Source organism: Dipodomys merriami, unplaced genomic scaffold, assembly GCF_024711535.1.
Source record: "Dipodomys merriami isolate MVZ:Mamm:240054 unplaced genomic scaffold, mDipMer1.0.p SCAF_68, whole genome shotgun sequence".
Taxonomy (NCBI): domain Eukaryota; kingdom Metazoa; phylum Chordata; class Mammalia; order Rodentia; family Heteromyidae; genus Dipodomys; species Dipodomys merriami.
In genome coordinates this window covers 3,398,650-3,421,168 of record NW_027206268.1, presented here as the reverse complement: position 1 = coordinate 3,421,168, position 22,519 = coordinate 3,398,650, and the positions used below count along the sequence as shown (strand labels likewise).

Sequence of the window (22,519 nt, the reverse complement as noted above, 5' to 3'; positions counted from 1 at the left end):
GTGCGCCCTAGGGCCTGCTCCACCCCTCAGCACACCCAGCCCCAAGGCATCGACCTGGGGGCACCTGTGGGGCTGCTTCTATCATACAAATGCGTCTGGCTGGGCAGGTGTGCAGCGGTGGAGCACGTGCTGGCATGCATGAGGCCCTGCCTGGGTTCGATTCCTCAGCACCACATAAGGAGAAAAAGCCGGAAGTGGTGCTGTGGCTCAAGTGGTAGAGCGCCCACCTTGAGCTGAAGAGCTGAGGGACAGCGCCCAGGCCCAGAGTTCAGGCCCCACGACCGACAACAACAAATGAAAAAAGCCACGCGGCACTGACAGTGGCGTCAGAGGTCATTTACTGGAGCGGGAGTGCTGTGGAGAGGACAGGGGGGGCCGGCGTGGCTAGAGGGGGATGTTGGCGTGCTTCCGCCATGGCCGGTGCACCTTCTTGCTCACAAGGATGTCCAGGTCGTGGCAGATCCGGGCCCGCGTGGAGGACGGCTGGATGATGTCGTCCACGAACCCTGGGAAAAGGAGGCGGCGGCCAGGTGAGCGCTCAGCCTGCGGGGCAGCCCCCGGGAGTGGGGGACAGGGGGACGGAGAGGACCGGGAGGACAGCTGCCTTGGAGGGCGGGGACGATGGGGGAGGATGAGGGGAGGATGAGGGGACGATGAGGGGAGTGGGGGGAGGATGAGGGGAGTGGGGGGAGGATGTGGGGAGTGAGGGGAGGCTGGGGGGAGTGGGGGGACAATGGGGGGAGGATGGGGGAGTGGGGGGAGGATGTGGGGAGTGAGGGGAGGCTGGGGGGAGTGGGGGGAGGATGGGGGGAGGATGTGGGGAGTGAGGGGAGGCTGGGGGGAGTGGGGGGAGGATGAGGGGAGTGGGGGGAGGATGGGGGACGATGAGGGGAGTGGGGGGAGGATGGGGGACGATGAGGGGAGTGGGGGGAGGATGGGGGACGATGGGGGGAGTGGGGGGAGGATGGGGGGAGGATGTGGGGAGTGGGGGGAGGATGAGGGGAGTGGGGGGAGGATGGGGGACGATGAGGGGAGTGGGGGGAGTGGGGGGAGGATGAGGGGAGTGGGGGGAGGATGGGGGACGATGGGGGGAGTGGGGGGAGGATGGGGGGAGGATGTGGGGAGTGAGGGGAGGATGGGGGAGTGGGGGGAGGATGTGGGGAGTGAGGGGAGGCTGGGGGGAGTGGGGGGAGGATGGGGGGAGGATGGGGGGAGGCCGGGGGCCGGGCAGGCGCGGCCGGCTCACCTCGCACGGCGGCGGGGAAGGGGTTGGCGAACTTCTCGATGTACTCGGCCTGCGCGGCCTCCACGTCCTGCCGCCCTTTGAAGATGATCTCCACCGCGCCCTGCGAGCCCCGCCCGGTGAGCGCGGGGGACCGGGGGTGCAGGGGGGGCACGGGGGGGGCACGGGGGGAGCAGGCCCGCGGACCGGGGAGCTGGAGAATCCTGAGGATGGCTGCGCGGGCACTCGGGCTGGGGGGGGCTGGGGAGCCGGGGAGGCCGGGGCCGGGATGACCCGCGCTGGCCGGGGCTGGGGGGGGAGGCCGGGGCCGGGATGACCCGCGCTGGCGGGGGGGGGCGGGGGCTGGGGAGCGGGGGAGGCCGGGGCCGGGGCTGGGGGGGGAGGCCGGGGCCGGCCGCGCGCACCTTGGCGCCCATGACGGCGATCTCGGCCGTGGGCCAGGCGTAGTTGGTGTCGCCCAGCAGGTGCTTGGAGCTCATGACGTCGTAGGCGCCGCCGTAGGCCTGGGGGGAGGGGCGGCGGGGGGCACCGGTGAGGGAGGCACCGGGGTGAGGGGGGCATCGGGGTGCGGGGGGCACCGGTGAGGGGGACATCGGGGTGCGGGGGCATCGGGGTGCGGGGGCACCGGGGTGCGGGCCTCACCTTCCGCGTGATGACGGTGACCTTGGGCACGGTGGCCTCGGCGAAGGCGTACAGCAGCTTGGCGCCGTGGCGGATGATGCCGCCGTACTCCTGCGCCGTGCCTGCGGGCGGCCCCGGTCAGCTGGCGGCGGGGAACGGGGCACGGGGGGGGGGAACGGAGGTGGGCACACGGGGGACCCGGGGCACCCGCGGCACTTGCCGGGCAGGAAGCCGGGGACGTCCACGAAGGTGACGAGCGGGATGTTGAAGGCATCGCAGAAGCGGACGAAGCGGGCGCCCTTCACCGACGAGTTGATGTCCAGGCAGCCTGCGCGGCCCACGCGACACGCGAGTGCGGACGCCGGAGTGAGGGCCTGGCGCCCCGCCCCCCTGCCCGCGGCCCCGCCCCCTGCCCGCGGCCCCGCCCCAGTGTGCCCGCGGCCCCGCCCCCTGCCCGCAGCCCCGCCCCCGTGTGCCCGAGGCCCCGCCCCCTGCCCGCAGCCCCGCCCCTGCCCGAGGCCCCGCCCCCTGCCCGCGGCCCCGCCCCGTACCCGAGGCCACCTTGGGCTGGTTGCCCACCACGCCCACCGTGCGCCCGTTCATGCGCGCGAAGCCCACGATGATGTTCTTGGCGTAGCTCGGCATCACCTCGAAGAACTCGCGCTCGTCGACGATCTGCGGGCGCAGACGCGGGGCTGGGGGCGCGCGGGTGGGGGAGGGGGAGGAGCAGGGGGAGCAGGGGGAGCAGGAGCAGGGGGAGCCCCCCCCCCCCGCCCCGGCTCACGGCGTGGATGATGTCCAGCATGTCGTAGGCCTTGGTGGACTCCAGCGGGACGATGGTGTCGAGCTCGGGCACCGGCCGCTCACTGGGGGGCGGGGGGGGGGGGGTCGGCCCAGGAAGCGGGACCCCTCCCCCCCACGCGCCCCGCACCTGGAGTCGTGGCACTGGGGTACCCCCCCGCCCCCCCCTCCCCGCACCTGGAGTCGTGGCGCTGGGGGAGACCCCGACCCCCTCCCCCCACCCCCCTACCCCCGCCCCCCTCCCTGCGCCTGGAGCCGTGGCGCTGGGGGAGACCCCCTGCCCCCCCCCCCCGCCCCCCTCCCCGCGCCTGGAGTCGTGGCGCTGGGGGAGCCTCCCCGCACCTGGAGTCGTGGCACTGGCGCACGGGCGCCGCGTCGCGGTTGCTGAGCGGCAGGTAGTTGAAGAAGTCCCGCAGGTGGAGCAGGGCGTCGATGTCGTTCTCAAACGCTCTGTGCGCCACCCCTGCGGGCGGGGGGACTCGAACCCGCGGCCGACGCCACCAGGGGGCCGCCCGCGCCCACCGCCCCGTCCGGCCCCGCCCGCAGCCCCCGCGCCCCCCGCCCCGCACCTGACATGGTGGTGTGCGTCTTGGCCCCGCCCAGCTCCTCCTGCGTCACGTCCTCGTTGGTGACGGACTTGACCACGTCCGGCCCCGTGATGAACAGGTAGGAGGTGTCCTGCAAGCGCATCCCCACACTGCGGCCCGGGCCAGACGGGCGCAAGGCGGCACCCACAGTCCAGTCCACAGCCCAGTCCATCACCCCGCGCAGCGCCCTGTCCAGAGTCCTGTCCAGTGTCCCGAGCAGCACCCTGAGCAGTGTCCATTCTAGCGTCCAGTCTAGCATCTGTGCAGCATCCTGTCCAGCGTCCAGTCTAGCATCCTGTGCAGCGTCCTGTCCAGCACCATTCCAGGGTCCCATGTGGCGCCTTATCCAGTATCCTCTCCAGCACCCTGTCCAGCATCCTGTCCAGTGTCCCATGCAGTGCCCTGTCCAGCATCCCGTGCGACACCTTGTCCAGCATCCTCTCCAGCACCCTGTCTGGAGCCCTGTCCAGAGTTCTGTCCAGGACCCTGTCCAGCGTCCTGTGCAGCGTCCAGTCCAGAGTCCAGTCCAGGGTCCTGTCCAGAGTCCAGTCCAGCGTCCTGTGCAGCGTCCAGTCCAGAGTCCAGTCCAGCGTCCTGTGCAGCGTCCTGTCCAGCATCTGGTCCAGCATCCGCATCACACTGTTTCCAAAAGACAACCTGGGATTCACTGGCCAAAGAGCAGGCAGGCCGTGCACACAGGAGCGGGCAGGCCGTGCATCTACTCGCCTTCTTACTTTCCAACAAACCAACTTTCTGAAACACTCCTTGGATGCATTTTCTTCATAGCATGGCTACCTACAGACACGAGTCTCAATCCTTCTCTCTTTGACTGGCTGTGGGCTTAAACTTGGGGCCTGGGCACTGTCCCTTGCCTCTTGGTGCTCAAGGCGAGCGCTCTACCGGTGAGCCACAGCACCACTGCTGGTTTGTGAGTGGTTCACTGGAGATGAGAGTCTCACAGGGACTTTCCTGCCCAGGCTGGCTTGGAACCGTGACCCTCAGATCTCAGCCTCCTGGGTAGCTAGCATGACAGGCGTGAGCCACCAGCACCTGGCTTATTTTAACTTGGACAATTCATAGTAGTAGGACATGTATCATAATGATCAGCATAGATGACTGCTTGCTTATAGTATTTCACTATAACTCACGTTCTATGCTCATTTTCTGCTGGCTAGTTAGCTTTTTTTGTGGACTACAGAAACTAGTCCTTAGCCTACTGTGTAGGTCTTTTATTGTTGTGGCCCCTTTGCTTGGAATCCAGCTGGAAAGATCATACTCATTCCATGAAGATACTTCCAAGCTAACATTACAAGAATATCAGAACAAAAATAAATACATAGATAATGGAGCCGGCACCAATGGTTCACACCTGCGATCCTAGATACTCAGGAGGCTGAGATCTGAGGATTGCAATTTACAGCCAGCCCAGGGAGAAAATGCCCATGAGACTCATGTCCAATTAACACCCGAAAACTACAAGAGCCGGTAGAGTATATGCCTCGTGCACAAAAGCTCAGGGGCAGCGCCCAGGCCGCGAGTTCAAGCCCCTGGGTTTGAGGCCAGAGCCGGAAGCTTTGGTGGAGGACTATCTACAGTCAGATCCAAGTCTAGCCAGCTGTGTGGGAAGCAGCCCGGGGCTGGGAGAGGCCCTGGATCTGGGGATCAGGGCTGTGCAGCAGCCAGGGCCACAGACAAGCCACAGGCTAGACTGCCACCTACTGGAGGGTCGTGCAAACGCAACAAAAAAGAATGGCTTTTATGTAATTTTTTTTTTGGGGGGGGGGTGTTCTGCTTTTCCTTCCTTTCCTGAGTTAATCATATGTGAATAACAACACTCACCTCTCAGTATTTTGTGTGTGCACATGTGCTGGTCCTGGAACTTCGACCCAGGGCCTGGTTGATGTCCCTGAGCAAACGTGTGTGCTCAAGCTTAGCGCTCAACCACGTGAGTCACAACACTACTTTGGGCTTTTGAGGTAAGTCTCACAGGCTTCCTTGCCCGGGCTGGCTTTGAACCTGGGTCCTCAGAACTCAGCCTTGGGAGTAGCTCGGGTGACAGGTGTGAGCCTAGCTCAGGATTCAGTCGTAACGGATGACTCTCCTCCTTGGTTGCTCGTTCTTTTAGCAGGTAACTACAGATGGTGGGAAGTCTTGTCTGGCCATCTCACTCTCCTTCCTGTTCAGATGACTTATAACAATTGACAGAACAAAGTATTGAAAACTGCGCAAGAGAAGCACCAAGTCACGCAGAAGGACAAACCATCGTGAGGGCACCGAACGACCTCTTCCCAGCCCTGAGATTGCTGCACCCAGCTATGCCACCATTCACAGCGGGAGCAGAATCCTGTACACACAAGACGAAGATAAACATGCCAGGAAAAGATGGGAGGGGGGAGGCACAAGAGGAGTAAGCGAACCCAGTGAGGATTCAGAAAGAATCCAATCAAATGAGAAGAACGGCACCTATGTTCGGTACTAACACTAGAGGGGAATGGCCTCCATTCTCCTACGCCCAGAACCCTAGTTTCTCAAGAGGCTGAGAACTGGGACTGCAGCTCACGGCCAAGTTTCCTGGGCAGGAAACTGAGAGATTCTTGTTCTAATTAACTACCCAAAAGCCAAAAATATAGCTGTGGCTCAAGTGGTAGAGCACCAATCTTGAGCAAAACAGCTAAGAGGAACTGCCCAGGCTCTGAGCACAAGCCCCAATACTGGCACGTGTACGCACACACGCACACACGCACACGCGTGCACACACACGCACAGTTCTTAGATGTGTAAAAGTGAAAACATCAAAACCTTAGTAATTGGCAGATGCTGGAGGCTCACATCTGTCACCCTAGCTACTTTGGAGGCTGAGGACTGACTGAGATTCAAAGCCAGCCAGGGCAAGAAAGTTTGTGAAACATCTCTACCAAAAAAACAGAATTGGAACTGTAGCTCAGAGTGGCAAAGCACCAGCCTTGAGCAAGAGTTCAGGGACAGAGCCCAAGCCCTGAGTTCAAGCTCCACAACTGAACACACGCACACGCACGCACGTGCGCGCACGCGTCCCTCTGGAATATAGCAAAAGCAGTACTACTAAGAGGAGGGTTTAGGAAAACAGAAGTTTATTTAGGAAATCAGGAGTTTATTGAGAAATCAACCTCTCAGCTGGGTGCTGGTGGCTCACGCCTGTCATCCTAGCTACTCAGGAAGCTGAGATCTGAGGATCACAGTTCAAAGCCAACCTGGGCTTTATCTCTAATAAACCACTCAGAAAACCGGAAGTGGCACTGTGCCTCAAGTGGTAGAGGGCTAGCCTTGAGCTGAAGAGCTGAGGGACAGTGCCCAGGCACAGAGTTCAAGACCCACAACTGACATACTAAAGAAATCAACCTCTCAAATATCACAATGATGCAACTCAAATGATTACAAAAACAGAAACAGGCCAAACCCCAAAGTAGGAGGCAGAAACACATAAAGATGAGGGCAGAGGGGCTGGGAAGGTGGCTCAGTGGTAGAGTGCTTGCCTTGCATGCATGAGGCCCTGGGTTCGATTCCTAAGCACCACATACACAGAAAAAGCCAGAAGTGGCACTGTGGCTCAAGTGGTAGAGCACTAAACTTGAGCAAATGAAGCTCAGGGACAGCGCCCAGGCCCAGAGTTCAAGCCCCATGACTGACAAAAAAAAAAAGCAAAAAGGGCTGGGAAGGTAGCTCAGTGGTAGAGTGCATGCCTTGCAAGCATAAGGCCCTGGGTTCGATTCCTCAGCACCACATAAACAGAAAAAGCCGGAAGTGGTGCTGTGCCTCCAGTGGTAGAGTGCTAGCCTTGAGCTGAAGAGCTGAGGGACAGCACCCAGGCCCAGCATTCAGGCCCCACGACTGGCAAAAAAAAAAATGCAGATGTCCTTTAGCCGGGCGCTGGTGGCTCATGCCTGTCATCCTAGCTACTCAGGAGGCTGAGATCTGAGGATCGCGGTTCAAAGCCAGCCCGGGCAGGAGAGACCGTGAAACTCCTATCTCCAATAAACCACCAGAAAACCGGAAGTGGCGCTGTGGCTCAAGTGGTAGAGCGCTCGCCTTGAGCTGAAGAGCTGAGGGACAGCACTCAGGCCCAGAGTTCAAGCCCCCGACCGACAAAAAAAAAAAAAAAAAAAAGCAAAAAACAAAACAGGGATAGCACCCAGGAACAGCACAAAAACAACAAACACAGAAAGAAAGAGGAGAAGAAAGGAAGATGAGAAAAAGTGAGTGTTAAATACAAATTACAAATAAAAATTACAACAGAAGTCCATCACCTTGAAAACATGCCAATAAAAAGAAAACAATAAAACTAAAAGTTGGCTCTTGAAAAACATTAATGAACACTTACAAGCCTCCAGCTAGAATAAATAACAGAAGAGGATACAAATTACCAATAGCGGGAGAAAAAAAATCACTACAGAACCAATGGAAGAGAGTAAAAAAACCCAACAAAGCTGCCAAGAACAACTCTATAGTCACAGATTTGATAACATAAATGCAGTAATCTGATTCCCCAAAGACAATGTGCCAAATCCATTCCATATATATATATATATGGAATGAATATATATATATATATGGAATGAATATATATATACACACACACACACACACACACACAGTCTAAGGTAGAAGTCCAGTAGTTTACACCTGTCATCCTAGCTACTCAGGAGGCTGAGATCTGAGGATCACAGTTCAAAGCCAGCCCAGACAGGAGAGTCCTTAAGACTCTTACCTCCAATGAACCACCAAAAAGCCAGAAGTGGAGCTGTGGCTCAAATAGTAGAATTCTAACCTTGAGCAAAAAAGTTCAAGGAGAGCTGGGAAAGTGGCTCAGTGGTAGAGTGCTTGCCTAGCATGCATGAGGCCCTGGGTTCAATTCCTCAGCACCACATACACAGAAAACGCTGCAAGTGGCGCTGTGGCTCAAGTTGGCAGAGCGCTAGCCTTGAGCAAAAGAGCTCAGAGACAGTTCCCAGGCCCTGAGTTCAAGCTCCAGAACTGGCAAAAAAAAATCAAATCTATATATATATATATACATATCATTATGAATATATGTATGTATATATAAACATATAAATCTAGTTTTATATAATCTGAATAGGCCTGTATAAAAGAAATTGAATAATAACCTTTCCATATAGAAAGCATGATATCCACATGAATTTTTTGGTTAATCTTACAAAAATTCAAGGGGGAAATAATAATTCTCTATAACCTCTTTCAAAAAACGGAAGCAGACGATAGCGTTTTCGTAACTGAAGACGCTGCAGATGGAAGCCAGACCGACTTCATGAGCACAGAGGCAGAAATCACCAGCAAAACCTGAGCAAGCTGATCCCAAACGATTAAAGTTACACACCAAAATCAAGTAAGAGTTACTGATTTGCAAGGCGAAGTCAACTGCTAAAAAGCACCAAACAAATTCCAATATTCATTCGTGATAAAAAATTAAAAAAAAAAAAACTGTCTGCAAACTGGCAAGGGCAACTCTTTCAACTTGAAAAAGAACATCTTCAGAAAACTCACAGCTGACATCTGTCAGCGACAACCTTGGACACTGAGATGCGAGGACATTCTGCCCCTGGCCTCTAATGTATAGTATCCTATGGGGAATAAAGGTCAAAGCCAGCCTGGGAAGAAAACTCCAATTAATCAATGAGGGGCTGGATGGAAGACATGGCTCAAACGGCCCGGTTCCAGCCATGAGTAAAAGCCGAGTGAGCAAACCCCAGCATTTTGGCACAAAATATGAAAGTCATTGCTTGTGTAATTCGACAAGGAAATAAAAGGTGTAGAAAGACTGCGAAGAAGAAATCAAAGTGTCCTAGGTAGAAAATCTGGAAGAACTGACAAAAATACTCCTGGAACTAGTAATTCATTATGGCAGGCTAGCACAGTACAACTCTAACACACAAAATTCTACTCCTTTCCTATTAGTTGAAGTAAGTTAAATTCAAACCACGGTCTTATTTAAATAATATATGTAGCAGGTATATAAAAAGTTAAATTGTCTGTTGAGAATTGGAAGACTAAGCATTAGAAGACGTTTTATGTTCACAGACAGAAACGTGATATGAAAGACTTCTCTTCAAACCATCTACAGACTTGACACAGTTGCTACTGAAATACTGAAATCCCACAAATTATTTAATGAATATTAAAAACAAAACAACAATAACAAAAAAAACCTGAGTTCAAGCCAGGCGCCAGTGGCTCCCGCCTGTAATCCTACTACTCAGGAGATTCAGATCTGAGGATCAAAGTTCAGAGCCAGCCCAGGCAGTAAAGGCCACGAAACTCTGATCTCCAATGAACCACCAGAAAACCAGAAGTAGTGCTGTGGCTCAAGTGGTAGAGTGCTGGCCTTGAGCTGAAGAGCTGAGAGACAGCGCCCAGGCCCAAGTTTAAGCTCTATGACCAACAAAAAAGAAAGAACAACACTGTGGAGACAACAAAAAGATAAGCCACAGATTTGGGTGAAATTATTTACACTGCACAAAGGACTATTATCCAAACCATACAAGCAACTCTTAAAATGCAACAAGAAGAGCACAATCCACTTACCAGAAAAAAAAAGGGGGGGACTGCGGGCTGGGAAGGTGGCTCAGTGGTAGAGTGCTCGCCTAGCATGCATGAAGTCCTGGGTTCCATTCCTCAGCACCACAGACACAGAAAAAGTAAGAAGTGGTACTGTGGCTCCAGTGGTAGAGCACTTGCATTGAGCAGAGAGGGGTTCAGGGACAGTGCCCAGGCTATGAGTTCAAGCCCCAGGACCAGCAAAAAAAAAAAAAAAAAAAAAAAAAAGGCCAGGGACCTTCACTGGATGGCTTACCAAAGAAACGTACAGCTGGCAAACCGCATATGAGAATACCCCACGCATACGTCACTGGGATCGTGAGCTGAAATGAGAGGCTACTGCACCCAAGACAACGGCCAAAGTCTAGTGACAGGACCAGATGCTGGCAGGAGCGCGGCTCGAGGGGGGTGGCAGCCACTGCTGGTGGAAATGCAGACCGGCACGGCCACGCCCAAAGACGCCTGGCAGCTCCTCTTAGGTCCAAACCACAATGTACCCTTGGACATGGACTGCAGCTTTACTGACAATGCCAAAAGCCAAGAAATCCTCTGGTGGATGAACAGATGGGCAGGCCCTGACCCAGCCACACAATGCAATATTAGCTGGTGCTAAAAATACATGAACGCGGACTGACTAGAGGTAGGCACAAGTGATAAGAGCACCTGCCTGCCAAGCTATCGTGAGCCCCTGAGTTCAAACCCCAGTACCACCACAAAAACTAAGCCATGAAAGGAACCTAAATGTACCAAAAAAAAAGAGAGAGAGAGAAAAAAAGCAGTCTGAAGAGACTACATAATGGAAAGTTCCAAATATTCTGGAAAAGGGAAAATAGATACAATAAAAAGAACAGTGGTTGTGGTCCAGCATGGTAGTGTGTACCTGTAATCCCAGCTACGGTAGAAAGGGCTGGGGCATGGCTCAGAGCTTGTCAAGCACACAGGAGCCCCTGGGTTCAATAACTAGTACTTTGGGGGTGGAGGGGGAAATCAGTGGTTGGTTTACTGTGGTTAAGAAAGGGCAGCCAGCTGGGTGTCGGTGGCTCACGCCTGTCATCCTAATCAGGAGGCTGAGATCTGAGGATCACGGTTCAAAGCCAGCCGGGGCAGGAAAAGTTGTGAAACTCTTATCTCCAATGAACCACCAGAAAACTAGAAGTGGCGCTGTGGCTCAAGTGGTAGAGCGCTCGCTGAAGAGCTGAGGGACAGCGCCCAGGCCCAGAGTTCAAGCCCCACGACCGACAGAAAAAATAGAAGACAAAATGGGCTTTTAGATCAGATCCACCATTGCCATGACAAAACAGATGAACTGGCAGACAGTCCAGGAGAACCGCGCACAGCAGGGGGGGGCCCTCCCCAAGCCGCGCACAGCCATCCTCCGTTGCCGGTCACCTGCAAAGCACCTGCCCTGGGCATCACCTAGCGCGGCTCACGCACCGCAGCAGCAGCTCCGCACCGAGGGCGTCGTGCACACGCCTTCTCTCCGCGGAGACCTTCCGGGGCGCCCAAGGCCAGGCTGGGCCTGGGTCGGGAGGCGCGGGCTCTGCTTTCTTACCTTCACCATGAACGTGAAGTCCGTGAGGGCCGGGGAGTAGACGGCGCCGCCCGCGCAGGGGCCCATGATCAGAGAGATCTGCGGGATGACCCCCGACGCCGTGACGTTCCTCTGTCAGGAAGGCAGCATCGGTCAGCGGGGGGCCGAGGCTCCCGCAGCAAGGCCCGCAGCAAGGCCCTCGCTTCTTGGGGACCCGCCCCCCCCCCCCCCCCCCGCTCCTCCCCTCCAGAGGCCATCAGCTACACCCCTTCACCTCTGCCCATCCCTGGGAGGGGGGCGGGGGGACAAAGGGAGATAAGGAGGGACAAAGGGAGGGGAGGAAGGAGGGAGGCCCAGATTCCACAAGGCCAAGCTGGCTGCCAGAGCAAAGCCGTAATGTGGTAATGTACTCCCTGGGAAAGAGCGGGCTGCCGGCCCAAGGCCTGGTGGCCAGCCTCACCCCGTTCTTCTGAGCCCCAACAGAGACGGGTGCGCGGAGCCCAGTCTACAGAGCATGGCTCCCGGCCGCGCACACAGGGCTGGGAAGGTGGCTCAGTGGTAGAGCGCTTGCCTTGCATGCATGAGGACCAGGGTTCGAGTCCTCAGCACCACATACGCAGAAAAAGCCAGAAGTGGCGCTGTGGCTCAAGTGGTAGAGCGCTCGCCTTGAGCAAAAGCAGCTCAGGGACAGCGCCCAGGCCCAGAGTTCAAGCCCCAGGACCGACCAAAAAAATAAAATAGTAGTTCAAATACACCACTTAGTTTTAAGCTTGATTCTCCTGCTTTTGAAGAGCCAACATTTTCCAGAACTTTCCCTGAGGCACGACCTTGAGCTAACTGTGCGCTGACCCCCTTGACTGGCCTCCCCTATCAGAGGAGATAAAAACCCTCAGTGGTCCAGGCTGTCTTCCCGCCCACCCCCCCTTCCCAGACACAGGGGCCGCAGGAGGGCCGGAGGGCTGGGACCAGCGGGGCCCTGCCTGCAGTGTTTGGAGGACTGAGCACAGTACCTTTGCACCGTCTCTGTGGCTAGGTTTCTCACCAGGAAGATGTCTGCGTAGCCAGCCAGGGACATCACGCCCTCTTGGATCCGAGCGCCCCCCGAGTCGTTCAGCCCGATCACAGGGGCCCCCACGATCATCGCCTGGTCCATGATCTGAGGTGGCGGAGAAAGTGCTGGTCAGACTCCGACAGGCAGCGTGCTGTGCAAACTGCCGGCAATGTGCTCCCCTGAACAGGAGGCGGGGCACGGCCTGCAGTCCCTAGGACTCCTGGGCCCGTTCAAGCCTTCAAAACACTGGAGACGGCTGGGAAGGTGGCTCCGTGGTAGAGTGCTCCCCTAGCATGCATGAGGCCCTGGGTTCGATTCCTCAGTACCACAGACACAGAAAAGCTGGAAGTGGTGCTGTGGCTCAAGTGGTAGAGCGCTAGCCTTGAGCAAAAGAAGCTCAGGACAGCGCCCAGACCCTGAGTTCCCAGGACTGGCAAAAAAACAAAACCTGGCCCTGCTAGCTCATGCCTGTCACCCCAGCTACTCAGGAGGCTGAGATCTGAGGGTTGCAGTTCAAAGCCAGCCAGGGCAGAAAAATCTGTGAGACTCTCATTTCTAATTAACCTCCAGAAAACCGGAAGTGGTGCTGTGGCTCCAAGCTGGCCTTGAGCAACGGAGCTCAGGAACCGCCCTGAGGCCCTGAGTTCAGGTCCCTCAATCCAGGAGGGGGGGAAATAAAGTTACAGCTGGGCACTATTGGCTCACAACTGTAATCCTAGCTACGCGGGAGGCTGAAATTGGAGGATCATGGTCAGAGGCCATCCCTGGAAGAAAAGTTCACAAAACCCTCTCTCAACAAAGAGCTGGGGAGGGGGGGACCCCTAACATTGATGGGTGTTGCTCAGGCATGTGCCAGGAAGTGAGACCCTATTTAGAAAACAGACAGCAAAACCCAGGCCTGGAGGTGTGGCTCAGAAGTAAGAGCACCTGCCGAACAAGCATGAGGATCTGTATTCAAACTCTGAAGAAAAACCAAGGAACAGCCGAGAGCCGCTCGGCCTGTGCATCCCGTGCTGCGCTGCTCTTCAGCAAGGCCCCACCCGGGGCGACCCCACAGCGCTCAGCACGCACCGCGCAGTGAGCGCGGCACCGGCTCACGCTTCGTGAACACTTACTTTGCAGATCTTCTGCGAGTGCGCTCCCGACAGACTGCCACCAAACACTGTAAAGTCCTGGGAGGAAGACAATGGCATCAGCAAGGATGGCCTCCACTAGCCTGAGAGGAAGACCCAAGCGGGACAGCTCAAGCATTGCAAAGGCGTTTCCAAGGCTGAAAAAGCCGGGCGCCGGCAGCTCACACCCGTCATCCTAGCTACTCAGGAGGCTGAGAGCTGAGGATCAGGGTCTGAAGCAAGACCGGGCAGGAAAATCCCTGTGAGACTCTCATCTCCAATGAACCACCAGAAAACCGGAAGTGGCGCTGTGGCTCGAGTGGTAGAGCGCTCGCCTGGAGCTGAAGAGCTGAGGGACAGCGCCCAGGCCCAGAGTTCAAGCCCCATGACTGACCAAAAAACAACAACAAAAAAAAAAGTTGAAAAAATTAGGGAAATGTCTGATTTATAGACAGTTCTGCAGAACAGTCAGTGCAGTATTGCTGAAAGACAGCTCATGGGCCAGAACAAAAGAGGCAGTCTTGACTCTAGTCCTCATTATCAATCCGTCTTTCTGTCTCTGAGGAAACAAAGTGACAGGCGTGCCGGCTCCAGGGCTGCACCTTCCTAACCTCTGGGGACTGCGTTCCTTCCCAGCCCACACTCCTTTAAAACCGGCGACCAGGGCTGGGAAGGTGGCGCAGTGGTACAGTGCTCACCTCACATGCATGAAGACCTGGGTTCAAGTCCTCAGTACCACAGACACAGAAAAAGTCAGAAGTGGCGCTGTGGCTCAAGTGGTAGAGTGCTAGCCTTGAGCAAGAGAAGCTCAGGGACAGCGCCCAGGCCGAGTTCGAGCCCCAGGACTGACAAAAAAAAACGTTGAGGAGCACAGGTGGAGTCGTCCCCACACCAAATTTCTCTGACCTCTTCCGCCTTTCCACTTCTAAGGATCCCTGGGATTAGGCCAGCTGGAGTCCCCCGTGGGACTGACCGGAGACCTGAGTTTTTCCTCTCCATGACGGGTAATGCTCCCAGGTAACAGAGGTCGGGGCGCTGGAGGGGCTAGCGAAGGCCCATGGGCCTAGCGCCGGCTCCCTCCGCGCGCATGCGCTGCGTTTGCTGCTCTGTCTTGGACCTTCGCTGCCCGGGATTGCAGGGTCTCCTAGGCCCATGGCCAAAGGTATCTCACTCCCGCTTTCCTGGGGCCCCTTCCGGGAGCCTCCAGCACTGAGACCCGCCCCAAAACAGATGGACTCTCCCTTGTAGGGAGAAAGCACGTGGCTTGATCCTCTGTGCACACACTGCTGGCTTTCTGTCACCTTGGCACGCAGCAAATCCTTCCTGTGACACAAACCTTGCCTGAAATGGCACTCCCCTGTATCTTGCTCTTGCTTCTTTTTGTCGGCCATGGTGCTTAAACTGTAGGCCTGGGTGATGTCCCTGAGCTCTTCAGCTCAAGGCTAGCACTCTACTACTTGAGCCACAGCGCCACTTCCAGATTTTTCTGTGTATGTGACATTGAGGAATCGAACCTGGGGCTTCATGCATGCTAGGCAAGCACTCTACCACTGAGCCACCTTCCCAGCCCCTTGCTCCTGCTTCTTTCCACCTCCCAGGAAAGCCCAGACGAGCAGAGCCATGACATACCTGACTGAAGATATAAACCAGTCTTCCATTGATCCGGCCCCGTCCAGTCACCACACTGTCTCCAGGAAACTACAGAGGAATGGAGAAATAAAGGCTGGACATTCCAAATACCCTTTGTGGTTTTTGTTCTCTGGTGGGTCGTGGGGCTTGAACTCAGGGCCTGGGTGCTGTCCCTGAGCTTTTGTGCTCAAGGCTAGGACTATACCCACTTTGAGCCACAGCTCCACTTCCAGTTTTTGGGTAGTTAATTAGAGATAAGAGTTCAAAGGAAAAAAAAAAAAAAGCCAGGCACCCGTGGCTCACGCCTGTCATCCTAGCTACTCAGGAGGCTGAGATCTCAGGATGGCAGTTCAAAGCCAGCCCGGGGAAAACAAGTCCCAGTGAGACTCTTATCTCCAATGAACCACCAAAAAGCCAGAAGTAGAGCTGTGGCTCAGGTGGTAAAGTATTAACTAGCCTTGAGCAAAAAAATAATTAGGGATAGCACCCAGGCCCTGAGTTCAAGGCCCAGGACTGCACAAAAAAAGACATGAAGGAAGAATAATGAAAGGGGTGATACTGATCAAGATGCACTGTACTCACAAACTGACTTGAAACTACATTGTACATAATAAAGTAAAAAGAAAAAGAAGGAGAAGCTCAAAACCAGGCATGGTGACTCATGCTGCAATCCTTGTTTCTTGGCAGGTTAAGAATGAGGTCGGCTGGGCATCTCCAACAGTAAACAGGAGGGCACGGTGGCATACGACTGTCACTATAGTTACAGGGAAAGGGCGGATAGGAAAGAAGTCAAGGCCAGGGCTGGGAAGGTGGCTCAGTGGGAGAGCGCTTGCCTCACATGCATGAGGCCCTGGGTTCCATTCCTCAGCATCACATACTCAGAAAAATCTAATCTGGAAGTGGCGCCGTGTCTCAAGTGGTAGAGCGCTAGCCTTGAGCCGAAGAGCTGAGGGACAGCGCCCAGGCCCAGAGTTCAAGACCCACGACTGACCAAAAAAAAAAAAAAAAAAAAAAAAAGTCAAGGCCAGACATGTACATAAACTTGAGAGCCTATTTGAAAAATAACTAGAGGGTCTGGCTTAAGTGGTAGAGTGCCTGCCTGGAAAGCAGAAAGTCCTGAGTTCAAAACCCCAGCACTGCCAAAGATATAAAAACAAAGACAACCAAGAACCATGGCATCAGGGCATGCTGGCACGCACCTGGAATACCAGCACTCCGGGGGCTGGAGGAGGAGGACGGAAGGCGAGGGGAAGGAAGACCACGAAATCCCCAGTGGCTCCTTCTCCCGAGGACTATAGACTCATTCCCCAGGCAGGCGGCCGGCAGCGCCGCAGCGGGGCAGCACGTCCATGGGAACAGGTACCTTATTCTTTTCGGCATCCATTCCAAAATCTGCACATCTGTGTTCCACAAACATGTCAGTCTCTACAAAGCTGCCAGGGTCCAGCAGGAGGTGGATCCGCTCCCTGGCGGTCAGCTTTCCCTAGAACACAGCAGGGACCACTCAGTGAGGTCATCACCGCCTAAATGAGCAAAGGAAGGGGGGGGTTGGTGGGAGCTGCAGAAGTCCAGAAATCCCTTCTCCTTCTGCCCTGCCCAAGGCAGACAGGACGAGGAAAGCAGGGGGGACAGGATACTCCAGGAGCTACGAACTGTGGCGATCGCAGGACAAGTAGTTTCACAAACACTGGAGACCTAAGGAGCCTAAAAAATAAAATAAAATAAAAAGGATGAAGGGCTGGCTGGGAAGGTGGCTCAGTGGTAGAGTACTCGCCTAGCATGCATAAAGCCCTAGGTTCGAATCCTCAGTATCACATACACAGAAAAAGCCGTAAGTAGCACTGTGGCTCAACTGGTAGATTGCTAGCCTTGAGCAAAAGCAGCTCAGGGACAGTGCCCAGGCCCTGAGTTCAAGCCCCAGGACTGGCAAAAAAAAAAAAAAAATGGTGACATAGGAAGGAAAAAACTAAAATAGGCCCATTAAAAGGTCTGAATAAGCTAGGTGTTGGTGGTTCACGCCGATAATCTTAGCTGCTCAGGAGGCTGAGATCCGAGGATCTTGATTTGAAGCCAGCCCAAGCAGAAAAGTCTGTGAGATTCTTATCTCCAATTAACCATCGAAAAAGCTGGAAGTAGAGTTATGGCCCAGGTGGTAGAGCAATAATCTTTTTTTTTTTTTTTTTTTTTGTCGGTCGTGGGGCTTGAACTCTGGGCCTGGGCGCTGTCCCTCAGCTCTTCAGCTCAAGGCGAGCGCTCTACCACTTGAGCTACAGCGCCACTTCCGGTTTTCTGGTGGTTTATTGGAGATAGGAGTCTCACGGTCTCTCCTGCCCGGGCTGGCTTTGAACCGCGATCCTCAGATCTCAGCCTCCTGAGTAGCTAGGATTACAGGCGTGAGCCACCAGCGCCCGGCTAGAGCAATAATCTTGAGCACAAGAAGCCCAGGACCTGAGTTCAAGCCCAAGACTGGTAAAAAGAGAGACAGAAAAAGAGACAGAGAGAAAAAAAAAATCCGACTTGAAAATGCTTCTTAGAGGTAACACTGGAGCCCACGATCTATTAACAGGCTCTAGTGTCAGGTCTACCAAACCCCAGCCCCAGCCAAATACCCTACTTCATTTTACCTCCCCCACCAAAACAAAGAAACTAAGTTGGTGGTTTTTCTCCCATAGGAAAGTAAGCTGACAGGCTTAACTGTGTCAAGCAGAGCAAGTCTTGGGAAAAGCAACTTTCCAAAAGCAATATATGTATGTATATAATATATATATGTAACTTACACACACACACATAGGGAGAGGGAGAGAACCTTTTGCCTCACTTAAATCCACCTCTAGGGAAACTATTGTATGGAAATGATCCATTAAAAAGCAGTGGAAGTGGGGCTGGGAAGGTGGCCCAGTGGTAAAGTGCTTGCCTCAGTTGCATGAGGCCCTGGATTCCATTCCTCAGCTCCACATAAGCAGAAAAAGCCAGAAGTGGCGCTGTGGCTCAAGTGGTAGAGCGCTCGGCTTGAGCTGAAGAGCTGAGGGACAGCGCCCAGGCCCAGAGTTCAGCCCCTACAACCGGACCCAAAAAAAAAAAAAGTCTGTCTTGGAAAGGGTGCAGGAACTGAGCTACAGCCATCCCCTTCACACCCCTCCCCCTCCACACCCCAACCCCAAGAAAAGTGTCTAAAGCGGTGGCAGTCACTTCTAACAGTCCTTCCTGCCACAGAGCAGCTGCAGGGGAGGGAGGAAAAGCATTCCTCACACCACAAACCACCAACCAAATTTACAGTTCACTCCCAAGAGGAAAAGAGGAACAGTCACCCTCCGGCCTTACCTCTGAGGGGAATTTAATGACATCTGAGTCAACACTTGACATACATAAAGGATGGGGCGTCCAAACCCCAAAGGCACCCAGCCCTCTCTGGGCTCAGTGACTTCACCCACACTTGCATAGCAAGGAAGGCCTTTCACCTGTAGCTTCGCTCGTACCTACTTGGGGATGGCTTAGTGTCCAGCACTTGGGTGGAGGTTCACCTGCCAGTCAGGACTGGGCTGGGGAAGCAGCTTGAGAAGACCTCTTACAGCCTGGGTTTCTTAGGCTGCTTCAGAGCCCACCTAACGTGTTACCTAAGGCCGATAGTCAATCTCAAAAGCCTAGAGTTGGGGGCAGTGTCTCAAGCGGTCTGTACAACAGTGTGGGCCCAGCCATACCAGAATGGCCACCAGTTTTCTTTTGGTGTTTCTGTTGCCAGTCCTGGGGCTTGAACTCAGGGCCTGGGCAGTGTCCCTGAGCCTCTCTGTGCTCAAGGCTAGCACTTTTATCACTTGAGCCACAGAGCCACTTCCAGCTTTTTCTGTGAATGTGGTACTGAGGAATTGAACCCAGGGCTTTGTGTATGCTAGGCAAGCGCTCTACCACTGAGCCACCTTCCCAGCCCTGGCCACCAGTTTTATACCCTGCAGGCCCAACATGGTAAGACCTTCAAGAGGCTGACATCTGGCCTTCTGCAGACAAGGGGTGTTTGTTCAGAGGTCCCTGGGCATCCCTTCGTAGCCTAAAAACAATGTGACCACGCAATTTTCCCTACCAGGCTTCCAAGTTCCTTCTTCCATCATGGAATTTTTTTTTTTCCCTGGGGCCAGGAGAACGATAAACAGGTGTCTTGTTTTTGTTTTGTAGACACTAACTCGCACAAAAGTTTACAGGTGTGCCGGGCGCTGGTGGCTCACGCCTGTCATCCTAGCTACTCAGGAGGCTGAGATCTGAGGATCACGGTTCAAAGCCAGCCCGGGCAGGAGAGACCGTGAGACTCCTATCTCCAATAAACCACCAGAAAACCGGAAGTGGCGCTGTAGCTCAAGTGGTAGAGCACTCACCTTGAGCTGAAGAGCTGAGGGACAGTGCCCAGGCCGAGTTCAAGCCCCACGGCCGACAAAAAAAAAAAAAAAGTTTACAGGTGTGAAGCGGGCTAGCTATTCCTGGTGGGTCAAAGCAGTCAAGTCCAATTAACCAGCAGAAGGACAAAAACACAGGCCAGAGGTGGAAGCTGTGTGGCCCAAGTGGTAGAGCGCCAGCCCTGAGCCAAAAGCAGCTCGGGGGACAGGGCCCAGGGGACAGGGCCCAGGCCCTGAGCTCAAGCCTGAAGACCAGCACCCACATGCACACACTCAAAAAGTTTATTGGGGGGGGGGGGCTGGGAAGGTGGCTCAGTGGTAGAGTGCTCGCCTAGCCCTGGGTTCGATTCCTCAGCACCACAGACACAGAGAAGAGAGCGCTGGCCTTGAGCAAAAGCAGCTCAGTGCCCAGGTCCTGAGTTCAAATCCCAAGAATGGTGGGGGTGGTGAAAGGAGGTCATGCAGACCCGCCTGGCCTCGCCGGGCTGCGGCCGGGGCCGCGGGTGACCCCCCCCCCCCAGGCCGGGCCTGGCTTCAGCCCACCAGGCCCCAGGTTCTCCAGGTGAGCGCTCCCCACGCGCCCCCACCACGCGAGACGCCGATTGGCTGCGAGGCCCGGCGCGCCGCGGGCCCGGAGCTTCGTGATAGGCCGCCAGCGCAGGGGGGGCGGGACCCCGGCCGCCGGGAGCTCACCCGCTTGTGCTGCGCGTCGATGCGGCGCTGGCCGCCTCCCCGCAGCGCCGCCCGGCGCTTGCTCTCGATGCGCTCCGTCACCGTGGCCGGCTGCTGGCTGCAGAGGCCGCGGAGAGCGGTGCGGAGGCCGCCCGCGAGCCAGCCCAGCCGGCCTCTCACCGCCGCCACTCGCATCGCCGCCGCCATCTTTTGCTCTGCCGGTGAGCCAACCGCCCGGTGCGCTGAAGTACGCACGCGCGTCCGCGTGGGCGCCGCCGAGTCTGCGCCTGCGCGGAGCCGCCGCGCCCCTTCCCCCCCCCCCCGTGGGACGACGGAACGCCCCTGGGGGCAAAAGGCCCAACCTGCGGCCTTCGCGGCGCAGGACCTGGCTGCGTCCTGTGCGTGGCGGGCTGCGCCAAAGAGAGACTTAATCTGGTCTTAGGACAGGTACACCCTTTTGCCCTACTTCTTCCAGAAAAATCAGTAGACACTGGTTTTTGCCTGCCATTTACCTGAACACTGTGCCTTAGAGAAAAAACCCTAGCTACTCCAGAGAGGCTGAGGTCTGGAGGATTGGAGTTCGAGCCTAGGCTCCCAGATAACCAGTAAAAGCTGGACACTTGGCTCACACGTGTAGTCAGCCACTGAGGAAGCTGAGCTCTGGCCATCCTGGGAAGCCAGCCCTTGAGAGTCTGATCCCCAATTAAGCACCAAAAGCTGAAGGCGGACAGTACCCACTACCCCACGTGGGGAGGGGAGGATTTACTAAGAAAGAGTGCTGCACTATAAATAAAATAAAATAAAATTGAAAAAGCAATCAGCACCGGTGGCTCATCACGCCTGTCATCCCAGCTCCTCAGGAGGCTGAGATCTGAAGAGGACGGTTCAAAGCCAGCCCAGGCAGGAAAAGTTCACGAGGCTCATCTCCAATGTTCCACTAAAAAGCTGCAAGTGGAGCTGTGGCTCTCGTAGTGAAAAGAGTACTAGCTTTGACCAAAAAAAAAAGAAAAGTCTGGGACAGTGCCCAGGCCCTGAGTTCAAGCCCCAAGATCGGCACACACACACACACACACACACACACACACACACACACACACACACACACACACACACACACACACACACACACACACACACACACACACACACACACACACTGCCCAGGCCGAGTTCAAGCCCCAAGATCGGCACACACACGCAAAAAGCAGGGGGTATAGCTCAAACAGCAGAACACTTGCCTAGCAAACACAAGGTCCTGAATGGAAACCCCAGTACTGCCAAAAATTTTAAAAGTTGGATACCCAGTGCTCCACTTCACATCCTTAGATCACAGCCATTCTTTCAAACAGGCACTTCACAGTCACCTCCAGCTCCAGGTGAAGCATCCTGGCACACACACACACTGTCCCTCAGAAAGGCAAAGAATGCCTTTTTTCTTATCTTGTAACAGGAAGCCAAACCTGCCCCAAAGGAAAAGAATAGCTAGAAGTTAGGACAGAGGGGGGAGGCCCTCCCCCACAAGCGACAGTGGCTGACCCATTCCAGCTCACCCTCAATTGGTAAAGCTATAACCCTCGGGAGCCCAACACTGAGAATGGTCAGCTAGGCCACACCCTAGACTGGGAGTGTGGGATCACTATGCGTGCATACTTCTTGCTCCCAATCTCCAGTTCTGTCTACAGAGGCCAAAGTCAAATGTCTTACTTCTTACAAAGCTGACTGAGGGGCCAGGCACTGGTGGCTCATGCCTGTCATTCTAGCTACTCAGGAAGCTGAGATCTGAGGACTGCAGTTCAAAGCCAGCCCAGGCAGGAAACTATGACTCTTATCCCAACGAACCACCAGAAAACCAGAAGTGGTGCTGTGGCTTAAGTGGTAGAGCGCTCGCCTTGAGCTGAAGAGCTGAGGGACAGCGCCCAGGCCAGGGTTCAAGCCCCACGATCGACAAAAAAAGATAACTGAGGATGTACTAAAGTGCTCCCTCCCAAAGCAGCAAGATCATATGTCTAACTCTGCCACCCTTCACTACATCTGTAATTGGCATATGGGAGGGGGCGGGGTCAGAGGATGCTTAAGTCGGGTGAACAAGTCTCTTTAAAAGGACCCTGTTAAAAAGATGTATGTGTGTGTGTGTGTGTGTGTGTGTGTGTGTGTGTGTGTGTGTGTGTGTGTGTGTGGTGGCTCATGCCTGTAATTCAAGCTACTCAGGAGACTGAGATGTGAAGCCAGCTGGGGCAGGAATATGACTCATAGCCAATAAACTACCAAAAAAGCCTGAAGTGAAGCTGTGACTCAAGTGGTA

The 22,519-nt window shown here is 55.2% G+C and overlaps 1 protein-coding gene across 1 annotated transcript; it reads right to left on the bottom strand.

The window, feature by feature from the left end:
* Positions 1–315: 315 nt before the first annotated feature.
* Positions 316–20,459, bottom strand: Pccb (propionyl-CoA carboxylase subunit beta). Its single transcript, XM_070005471.1, has 15 exons — positions 20,239–20,459; positions 16,527–16,646; positions 15,164–15,232; positions 13,538–13,594; positions 12,414–12,527; positions 11,393–11,503; positions 3,235–3,343; positions 3,008–3,128; positions 2,649–2,730; positions 2,416–2,539; positions 2,085–2,192; positions 1,886–1,986; positions 1,648–1,746; positions 1,247–1,346; positions 316–506 (listed from the first exon to the last, which is right to left on the bottom strand). Exons 1-15 carry the CDS (start codon positions 20,422–20,424, stop codon positions 385–387), a joined length of 1,623 nt encoding a protein of 540 aa, XP_069861572.1. The 5' UTR covers positions 20,425–20,459; the 3' UTR covers positions 316–384.
* Positions 20,460–22,519: the final 2,060 nt, after the last annotated feature.

Coding starts and splice junctions, on each gene's coding strand:
- Pccb (XM_070005471.1), bottom strand. CDS start 20,424: ATGGCGGCGGCGATGCGAGTGGCGGCGGTGAGAGGCCGGCTGGGCTGG. Junction 16,647..20,238: donor TCGACGCGCAGCACAAGCGG/GTGAGCTCCCGG, acceptor GCTGTGTTCTAG/GGAAAGCTGACCGCCAGGGA. Junction 507..1,246: donor CTTCCCCGCCGCCGTGCGAG/GTGAGCCGGCCG, acceptor TCCTTTTCCCAG/GGTTCGTGGACGACATCATC.